Here is a 10,281-nt window from a genome sequence, read left to right as displayed (position 1 = left end):
TGCACCCAAACTGTCCTTACTGAAGAACAAATGACATTATAAACCCAAAGGCCTGGGGACAAATGTGACCTCCCTTCGCTCTTGCTCTGGAAGCAAGGCTGGGTGGCTGGGGAGCTGCGGTCCCAGCCTTGGAGAACTTAGGTTGTGAAATGCTCCTAGGGGTGCTTCAGCGAAATTACTGACAGCACCTAGAACCTGATGGCCAGTTCCAGATGCCAACAAGATGAAGTCGACCAACTGCTCCCTTTTTACCATACAAACAACTTTTATTTGCATGTGGCTACTTAGTAAATATTAAACAGTGATCATCCTAGACAGCTGCCAGGTAACAAAAAGAGAGACACATAGAGGCTTTTCAAGGTATTAGGTTGCCAAAAAAAAAAAAAAGTATCAAAGTGATCAGAAAGTGAGCAGCAAGCAGTAGTGAAGCCAGAATTTTCTTTGCCATGACTCCTGTAGTTCTGTCCCTGCCCCCGCAAACCCCAGGAGGGGAAACAGGTTGATACAAAACTGTAAGGTCTCAAACCAGTTAGGACAAGTCCCTTTCTCATAATAATTTATTTCATTCCCAATGACAGAAGGCATGTGCAGTTAAAGGGCTGTGCCCCACTCGTCTGGGTCAGCAGAAGAGTACAGCTTTCTTTGGAAAAATATTTACTTTAAAACCAAGCACCTTGATTTGATATTTCAGTGTGCACAACTTTGCCCATCTAGGTCCTGGTGAGCCCTGGCCCAACCTCGTGGGCACCACCATTCTGCCAGGCCTCAGAGGGCCACCGGGTGCTTAAGAGAACGCGAGGGGGGTGAGTGCAGGTGGAGGAGCACACTCCCTGGGACACGAGTCCTTCACTCCTCGCTGAGATGATGTGGCAGCCTTTTCTTCCAATGTGGCTGTGGCAGAAGAATGCATGGATGTAATGTTTTTGCCTTCTTCCCTGGGGGTCTTTTCTGAGGAACCAGGCACTGTCTAGTTCTTAAGAGGTGGAGTCCTGGAATCCTGACCCAGGCGCCGGCAGCTGCGCAGTTTCTGAGATGTCAGACTCATGGAGGAGCAGGCTATGCCCTTCCCTCCCCACTCCTCACCCCTCAATACCCAGGTCTAACTATATAATGATTTATTTTCCCCACAAATCTTCCTCAAAATTGGCTTCATGCAGATTTTCCTTGGATCCCAATGCTGGAGAGGAAAGGGGAAGGGAAGTGGGAGGCTGGTGGGCAGGGTGGCTTGATCCTGTCAGCCTCCCGGGGAACTCGGGACCACCTAGCGCAGGCTCAACAAGGCACCAGGAACAAGGTCTGTGCATCTGAAGGCCTTGGCAGCACCTCTTCAATTTTAAGAGAATCAGACGGGGCGTGGTGGCTCAAGCCTGTAATCCCAGCCCTTTGGAGGCCAAGGTGGGTGAATCACGAGGTCAGGAGATTGAGACCATCCTGGCTAATACGGTGAAACCCCGTCTCTACTAAAAATACAATAAAATTAGCTGGGCGTGGTGGCGGGCGCCTCTAGTCCCAGCTACTCGGGAGGCTGAGGCCAGAGAATGGCGTGAACCCGGGAGGTGGGGCTTGCAGTGAGTGGAGATCGGGCCACTGCACTCCAGCTTGGGTGACAAAGCGGGACTCCATCTCAAAAAAAAAAAAAAAAAAAAAAGAGAGAGAGAATCAGAATCAGACTGAGTATTCCCCTGGACCTACTCTACAGAAACCCACAGCTGAGGCAAAATCCCCAAACAGACTTGACATTAGTGGAACTGGGATTCCCCATCAGTGGAGTGAGGGCTTTGATGTGAGTTGTCTAGAAGAGCAAGTTCATGGTCAGATAATTCCAAGAGACAGTTGTTTTCCCAGGAGAAAGAAAAGCGTCATCCTATTCAGCAGAGTGAATTTAAGTGTCCAAACAAAGTGTGGTGTCATCGCTCAGTCTGCAAGGACGCTCTGTTAATCCTGTGGACGTTTTGGTGGATCTTCTGTTTATCATCCAGATGGCAAACGTTGACAGCTGCTTTTGGGGACCAATAATTGGGGCTCTCAAGGAGCATTTCCCCCTTGGCCTGGCACCTGTGCATCAATGGTAATAGATGCTGAAGGCATGGAGGATGTAGAGCAGCGTGGTGATGAAGGCGAAGAACTGGATGGAGGTGGAGAGCGACTGTTAGAGACAGCAGCGCCAGCTCTTGCCCACCCGCCAGGGACCCTCAGCCCCACGGCCCAGGAGGCCACCCATGACCCTGCCTCCTCATGACGCTGCCTCCTCGCCTCCTGCCTGGCCTGAGGGCAGCAACCCCTGGCCAATGACTCCCTCTCCTGGAAACTCTCCATCATGGCATCCCTGGGGCCATCCTGGTGTCCTGCCCTGACTGCAGTCTCTGTCTCACCTGCACCTGGCTGTGAAGCAGGTTCACCTCCACTGTAGCCCTGGGCCCATATCCCACACTGACCTCCTGCCCGAGGCCCACTCTCCTCTACCCACCTCCAACAAACCTGTGTTCTGAGCACTCCTACAGCTCCCCTCGCTGGTCCAGAACTCTGCTCTGAGCGGCTGCTTATCAGCTCCTTGTGACTGTTCAGACCTCCTCCAGCATTTCCTGGCTCATACTAAGCCCCTGACATTTCCTCACAAGCCTCACAAGCCCAGTGGGCCCCAGGGTCCTCCTCTCGCCCCGCTTCCTGAGCCTGACGCCTGTGACCCCTGACTCCTCCTGCCTCCCTTGCCAGCTATATGCAAAGCCACCCCAAAGGCTACTGATTTCCCTGCCTAGCTCATGGGACATGCATTTCTCCCTTGTCTCAGCCACCGGCATCCCTCAGCAGGACTCCTCATGGCCTCACTTGTCCATTTCTGCCTGCCCTGACCCTTGAATCTGCTGCACCATTCAGGCAGGGCAGGCAGAAGTGGACAAGTGAGGACACTTCTCACTCATGGGGAGAACACGACCATGTTGCCCCACATTGGAGCTATGTGATGGCTCTGCTCTTTTCTCAGGGTAGGGCCTGTCACCTTCACCTTTCCGGCCCTTCCAAACATCCCAGCCCCACTCTGCCCCACTGTCCACTCACACGCTCCTCATTCAGTCAGTCAGTCAACAAATATCTTTTAAGCACCTGCTTTCCTTCAAGAACAACTGTGGGTATAACAGTGAAGAAAATATTCAAAAATTCCTGCCCTTAGGGAGCTTACATGTGAGAGATAAGAAGCAGACAGCAGCAAGACGGACGAGTAACACATACATGGGTTAGATGGAGGTAAACGCCACCCACTGTGGGGTGCACTGTGACCCTCTGGGGTGGCCACTAGATAGTTCAGCTGCCTTCCAGCCTGTCTGCCTCCCTTCCCTCCTCATCAGGTGAGTTTAACTTCCTAAACCTGCAAGTCCAGCAATGGCCCCTGCAGCCCTCCATGGCCCAGCCTGTCCCCAGCATGGCACCCTGCTGTTCACCCATGGTCAGCTGTCCCAGCTACACCACCCTCCTGGCTGCCCTTGAGCATACAGAGGGACCTTGGCAGGGGTAACTGCCTGCTGGGATCTTAGCAGGGGTAACTGCCTGGTGGCCCCTGCCTGCTTCTGTCCTCTTGACGGGGTCTTCCTTGATGCCCCCTCCCCTGAGACCTTGGCATTCCGCTTTCCCCTTCCCTGCTTCTTCTCCCAATAGTTCAGCCATGCCGAGGGATGTGGGCTCCATTCCAAAGACAGTGGGTGCCACTGAAGGATTTTCAGTAGGAGAGAGACACCTGTTCCAATTTGTGTTTTGGAAAAAAAAAAATTCTGCAGACAGTGTTGGGAGTCTAAGAGAGAGGAAAGCTGGAGTGGGAATGATAGAAGGTAAAAGAGGACCCCTGAATGTGGGTGCACAGGTTTACAGAGACACACATCCCTCTCCCCTGCTCGCGTGGCTCCTTCACTTGAGGGCTTAGGGTCTATGCAGCACAAGGCAGAGTTAGACCTCCTGCACTAAACATCTTCTAGCCAAGACTGCTGTCCGTGGCCAGCCCACTCACCGAGGCTGCCGTGTTAATGTAGTAATTTCTCGAGTCCACGCCCTCAGAAACAATCGTGGCATGTACTTGTAGGACGGCAGCACTCATGTACAGGATGCCAGTGGTTCCGTGGTACAGGCTGTCCTGGAAATGCAAAGCAGAGCCACGCATGGCCATGTCAATCAGGTGAGCATTTTCCTCTCTGACTACATAGCTATAAAGAATGAGCAAATGAGGCAGGCCAGCTCCCCTAGACTCCTGCTTTTTGTTTGTTTGTTTGTTTGTTTTTTTGCAGTGTGATTTGGTTTGGCTCTGTGTCCCCACCCAAATCTCATCTCGAATTGTAATCCCCACGTGTTGAGGAAGGGACCTGCTGGGAGATGATTGGATCATGGGAGCAGTTTCCCCATGCTGTTCTCGTGATAGTGAGGGAATTCTCATAAGATCTGATAGTGTAAAAGTGTGACACTTTCCCTCTCCTACTCTCTTCTGCTGCCGTGTAAGGCATGCCTTGCTTCCTCTTCGCCTTCTACCATGATTGTAAGTTTTGTGAGATCTCCCTAGCCATGCAGAACTGTGAGCCAATTAAACCTCTTTTCCTTATATATTACCCAGTCTCAGGTAGTTCTTTATAGCAGTGTGAGAACGGACTCATACAGAAAATTGGTACCGGAGTCAGGCACTGCTATAAAGATACCTGAAAATGTGGAAGCAACTTTGGAACTGGATAATGGACAGAGGTTGCAACAGTTTGGAGTACTCAGAAGCAGACAGGAAGATGTGTGAAAGTTTGGGACTTCCTAGAGACTTGTTGAATGATTTTGACCAAAATGCTGATAGTGATATGGACAATGAAATCCAGGCTGAGGTGGTCTCAGATGGAGATGAGGAACTTATTGGGAACTAGAATAAAGGTCACTCTTGCTATACTTTAGCAAAGAGACTGGTGGCATTTTACCCCTGTCCTAGAGATCTGCGGCACTTTGAACTTAAAAGAGATGATTTGGGGTATCTGGCAGAAGAAATTTCTAAGCAGTAAAGCATTCAAGATGTGACCTGACTTTTCCTGAAAATGTACAATCATATGCATTCACAAAGAGATGGTCCAAAACTGGAACTTACGTTTAAAAGGGAAGCAGGACATAAAAGTTTGGAAAATTTGCAGCCTGACCAGGTAGAAAAGAAAAACATATTTTCTGGGGAAAATTTCAAGCTGTCAGCTGCAGAAATTTTCATAAGTAATGAGGGTCCCCAAGACAATGGGGAAAATATCTCTAGGGCATTTCAGAGATCTTCACAGCAGCCCCTCCCATCACAGGCTCAGAGACCTAGGAGGGAAAAATGGTTTTGTGGGCCAGGCTCAGGGTCCTGTTGCTCTGTGCAGTCCTGGAACACAGCACCCTGCAACCCAGCTGCCCCAGCTCCAGCAGTGGGCACCAAGGTACAGCTCAGACCATTGCTTCAGAGGGATAAGCCCAAAGCCTTGGCGGCTTACACATGGTGTTGGGCCTACAGGCATGCAGAAGGCAAGAATTGAGGTTTAGGAATCTCTGCCATGATTTCAGAGGATGTATGGAAATGCATAGATGTCCAGGCAGAATCTGCTGCAGGGGTGGAGCCCTTATGAAGAACCTCTACTAGGGCAGTGCAGAAGGGAAATGTGGGGTTGGAGCCCCTACACAGAGTCCCCACTGCGGCACAGGCTAGTAGAGCTGTGAGAAGAGGGCCACCATCCTTCAGACCCCAGAGTGGTAGGTCCACTGACAGTTTGCATCAGGTACCTTGAAAAGCCACAGACACTCAATGCCAGTTTGTGAAAGCAACTGCAGGGGCTGTACTGTGAAGAGCCACAGGGATGGAACTGCCCAAGGCCTTGGGTGCCCACTCTTTGCAACAGTGTGACTTGAAAGTGAGACATGAAGTCAAAGGAGATTTTGGAGTGTTGACATTTAATGGCTGCCCTGCTGGGTTTAGGATTTGCATAGGCCATGTAGCCCCTTTGTTTTGACCAATTTCTCCCATTTGTATTGGGAGCATTTATGCAATGCTTGTACCCTTATTGTGTCTTGGAAGTAACTAACTTGCTTTTTGATTTTACGGGCTCATAGGCAGACAAGACTTCCCTTGTCTTAGATGAGACTTTGGACTTAGACTTTTGGGTTAATGCTGGAATAAGTTGAAACTTTGGGGGACTGTTGGGAAGGCATGATTGTATTTTTAAATGTGAGAAGGACATGAGATTTGGGAGAGGCAGGGGTATAATGATATGGTTTGGCTCTTTGTTCCCACCCAAATCTCATCTCCAATTGTAATCCACATGTATCAAGGGAGGGACCTGGTGGGAGGTGATTGGATCATGGGGGCAGTTTCCCCTGTGCTGTTCTCATGATAGTGAATGAGTTCTCATGGATTCTGATGGTTTAAAAGTATGGCACCTCCCCCTCCCCTCTCTCTCCTGCTGCCATGCAAGGTATGCCTTCCACCATGATTGGAAGTTTCCTGAGACCTCCCTAACCATGAGGAACTATGAGTCAAATAAACCTCTTTTCTTTATAATTTACCCAGTCTCAAGTAGTTGTTTATAGCAATGTGAGAATAGACTAATACATAGTGTTTTAAATGTAATATCTATGTCATAAGCAATGGCAGATTAATAAAGATCAGTATATTTCAGTTACCCAAGTCAATCTTGGTCTGAAATATTAAATGAAAAATTCCAGAAATTAACAATTAAGAGAGTGCCTTTCTGAGTATAACGATGAAATCTTGCACTGTCCCACCCTGTTCCACCTGGGATGTGAATCAGACCTTTGTTCAGCATGTCTACACTGTCTATGCCACCTATGTTAGTCACTTTGTACCCATCTCGGCTATCAGATCAACTGTTGTGTCATTGCAGTGCTTGCATTCAAAGAATCCTTATTTTACTTCATAATGGCCCCAAATTGCAAGAGTAGTGATGCTGGCAATTTGGATATGCCAAAGAGAAGTCATAGAGTGCTTTCTTTAAGTTAAAAAGTATAAATTTTCAATTTAATAAGGAAATAAAAAAATATGCTGAGGTTGTTAAGATCTACAGTAAGAATGAATTGTCTATCTGTGAAATTGTGAAGAAGAAAAAAGAAGTGCATGCATAGCATAATCGGGGTTCAGTACTATCTGAGGATTCAGGCTTCCCTTAGGGGTCTTGGGACTTGTCCTCCAGAGATAGGGGGACCACTGTATACTGTCTTAGGTATGCTGAGGAATTGTTTACTTTGTATACATGTGATAATGTGAGAAAGTTGGCGGGTTTTCTTGGAAACATACTGAAGTGTGTGGAATAGAATGGCATGATGTTTGGGGTTTGCTTTAAAATTCCTTAGTGGGGAAAAAGGCTAGATGAAACAAATGTGGTAAGGTCTTGATAATGCTGCAATATGGGTTATGGCTACATGAGGGCCTATAATACAATATTCTGCACTTTTAAATATGTCTTCAATTGTTCGGTATGAAACACTTTTAAATGGTTTTTTGAGATTATGCGATAACATAAAAATTAGTGACGTAATATTAAATGAAAGCATCTACATCCAAAATTATTTGTAGAGTATAATTTATATAAATATGTGTGTGTGTGTGTGTGTGTGTGTGTATACTTTGCATATAATTCATGTGGAATATGGAAGAAATAACCTGTCACAGGGATTGTGATAGAGCCTTGAGATGGGACTGATTTTTTCCTACTAGCATTTTCTTCAGTGTTGCTCCAAGGATTTTACCAGGAAGAAAATTTAAGGGAAACACATCAGAATATGCTTGATCACAGGGCATTGTGTGTTCTCCTAACAGGGAAGGCAGTGAAGGGGAATACAAGGAATGATTTACTCTTGCAGAGAAATGTCTTCATTTTGGCCTGGTAGTAACATACTAAGATAAAATGTCTTGGTTCCATAGAAGCCTAGCCCAAGATACCTCCCTGCCTGGAAAGGCCAATTGTCCTCACCCAACCCAGGACGTCCACCCAGGAGGAACCATGCTGCTCGTTCTTACCAGAACTCTCCAGGATTCAAATCTTTTGTAAAATCCAAACAGGTAAGACAACAGGAACATCAAGGAGATGAGAAACGAGGTGAGTGAGACATACATCACCCATCCTTGCAGCAATGGGAATACTACGTGGGTGGCAGCTACCAGGGTCCAGACCAAGAACCCAAATATCTGGAAGATAAAAGCATAAAAGAAGGGGCTTCATTAGCTAGTATGGAGCATGTTTCCCTTTGCAGGGCATCTCTTTTCTGTGTCTAGCTACAAGTTCAGGTGAAATTAGGAGGGAACCAAGAGGGAAATGGGGAAGGAAGCCTGGCTCCTCTGAGTCACGGTAAAGTCAGGTCTGATTGTTAGAAAATTCAAGGGGTTAATGCAGAGGTCACAAACAGAGGGACTCAGCCAAGTCTGGCCTGTGAATGTGTCTTTTGGCTCAAGCAGTACTGGCATACACACTTTTAAACAATTCTGAATAAGTTCCCAATGTTTAAAACAGGATATTTCACATGGAAAATCCAGATTTGGGACATTTCTTTAGAAATCTGTGGTTCTGGCCACAGGGTACCCATTTCTCAGGCCAGAGTAGGCTGAAATGAGTTGTGACTGTCTCTTTAAAAGGACCTGGAGTCCTCAGTGGACCACATCCCCTCACCCAATTAACCTCACACCATGCTGTGGGACATTCCCTGTTGCTCACTGACACTGTGGAATTACTAATGAGATAGAGCTTATTTTTGTGTATTTGTTAGCCACTAATATTTCTTCCTCTGTAAAGTTTTTTATTTTTTTAATCAGTTAAATATTTTAAAATAGATTTTTCTTTTTCTTATTGGTTCACAGGAATTCTTGCTAATGGTGTGGATTTCATGGACTGTCATAAACATTGCAAATATATTCTGCTAGCATTCACATACTTTATGGTTTCCTTTGATTAACTAAGCCCGTAATTTTAAGGCAGTTGAATATGTCAGTCTTTTCCTTTATTGACTATGTTTTTATCAAGTTTAAGAAATTCTTCTCTATTTTGAGTCATGAAGATATTCTTGCATCCAAGATTTTCCTCCTGAGATAATTTTCCTTCTTCCTGGAGTGCACCCTTTAGTAATCTCTTTAGTGAAGGTCAGTGGGTAGTAGTCAGTTTGATTTATTAGAAAACGTCCTTCAATTTCCCCTGACAATTATTTTCTCTCCGCACTTCCGAGATGTATTTCCGCCATGTTGTATATTTCCCGTATGCTTCTGTTGTGTTCTGGCTTCCACGGTTGCTGCTGAAAGGTCAGCTGTCAGTTGAACTCTTGCTTTGTAGGAATCTGTCTTCCTTATTTGGCTGTATTTAGTCTTCACTCTGTCTTTGGCATTCTGCAGTTGTGAAACAGTGATACCATGTGTTGAGAGGTGGATATCTTTTTATTACTCCTGCTTAGTGTTCATTCTACATTTAATATCTGAAAATTCCATTCACTTGGCCTTAACAGCTTGATTCTGCAGTTTGTGGCTTCCATTAACTTCTATTCTTGTTCACTTGTTTCCTCTTATGTTTAGTGAATTTTGACTGGGAGATCATGTCTGTGGAGGTAGCTCAGTTCTGAAAGATGTATCAGAAACTTTCTAGACCAAACAACTTTATTCACTTTTTTTTCTTGAGGGAGTCTCTCTCTGTCACTCAGGCTGGAGTGCAGAGGTGCAATCATGGCTCACTGCAGCCTCCAACTCCTGAGATCAAATGATCCTCCTACCTCAGCCTCCTAAGTAGCTAGGACTACAGGTACATACTACCACACTTGGCCAATATTTATTTTATTTTTTGTAGAGTCAGGGGCTTGCTTTGTTGCCCAGGCTGGTCATAAACCCCTGGCCTCAAGCAATCCTCTTGCTTTGGCCTCCCAAAGTGCTGAGATTACAGGCATGAGCCACTGTGCCGTGTCTTCAAGCCCTTGTCTATAGCTCAGCCAAAAGATATACAACTTGAGTTCTGCTTTCCAAACTATATCCCTAGCTTTCTGGGACCAGCAATTCTTATATTACAACTGGCCAATACATAGACATAGATATGTCACCCTTTACTTTCTGAGGCTTCCCCTTGCTGTTGTCAGCTGTTGTCTTTGAATTTATGGAGCATTCTTGGGCTCTCAAGGAGAAAAGGGGAAAAGGAGATGAGAAGCTAGAATAGAATAGGAAGTTGACCACAAGGCAGAGACTCCTCAGCAAGGAATACAATCACAGCTTTACAGGCTGGAAAACAGCTCCAACAGCCTGGTGCCTCTTAAAGCACCAGTTCTGGG

At 46.4% G+C, this 10,281-nt stretch overlaps 1 protein-coding gene across 1 annotated transcript in view; it reads right to left on the bottom strand.

Moving 5' to 3' along the window:
• Positions 1-243: 243 nt before the first annotated feature.
• MALL (mal, T cell differentiation protein like) overlaps positions 244-10,281 on the bottom strand; it is a 33,557-nt gene continuing 23,519 nt past the window's right edge. The window contains exons 2-4 of the mRNA XM_017947847.3: positions 8,006-8,173; positions 3,995-4,117; positions 244-2,125 (exon numbers count right to left, since the gene is read on the bottom strand). Coding sequence (XP_017803336.1) covers positions 2,063-2,125; positions 3,995-4,117; positions 8,006-8,173 — 354 coding nt within the window. The 3' untranslated portion in view covers positions 244-2,062. The remainder of the gene's footprint in view (positions 2,126-3,994; positions 4,118-8,005; positions 8,174-10,281) is intronic.

Source organism: Papio anubis, chromosome 14 (genome assembly GCF_008728515.1).
Source record: "Papio anubis isolate 15944 chromosome 14, Panubis1.0, whole genome shotgun sequence".
Lineage (NCBI taxonomy): Eukaryota > Metazoa > Chordata > Mammalia > Primates > Cercopithecidae > Papio > Papio anubis.
The sequence above is the reverse complement of the archived record's forward strand: the minus strand, read 5'-3'. Positions and strand labels throughout refer to the sequence as shown.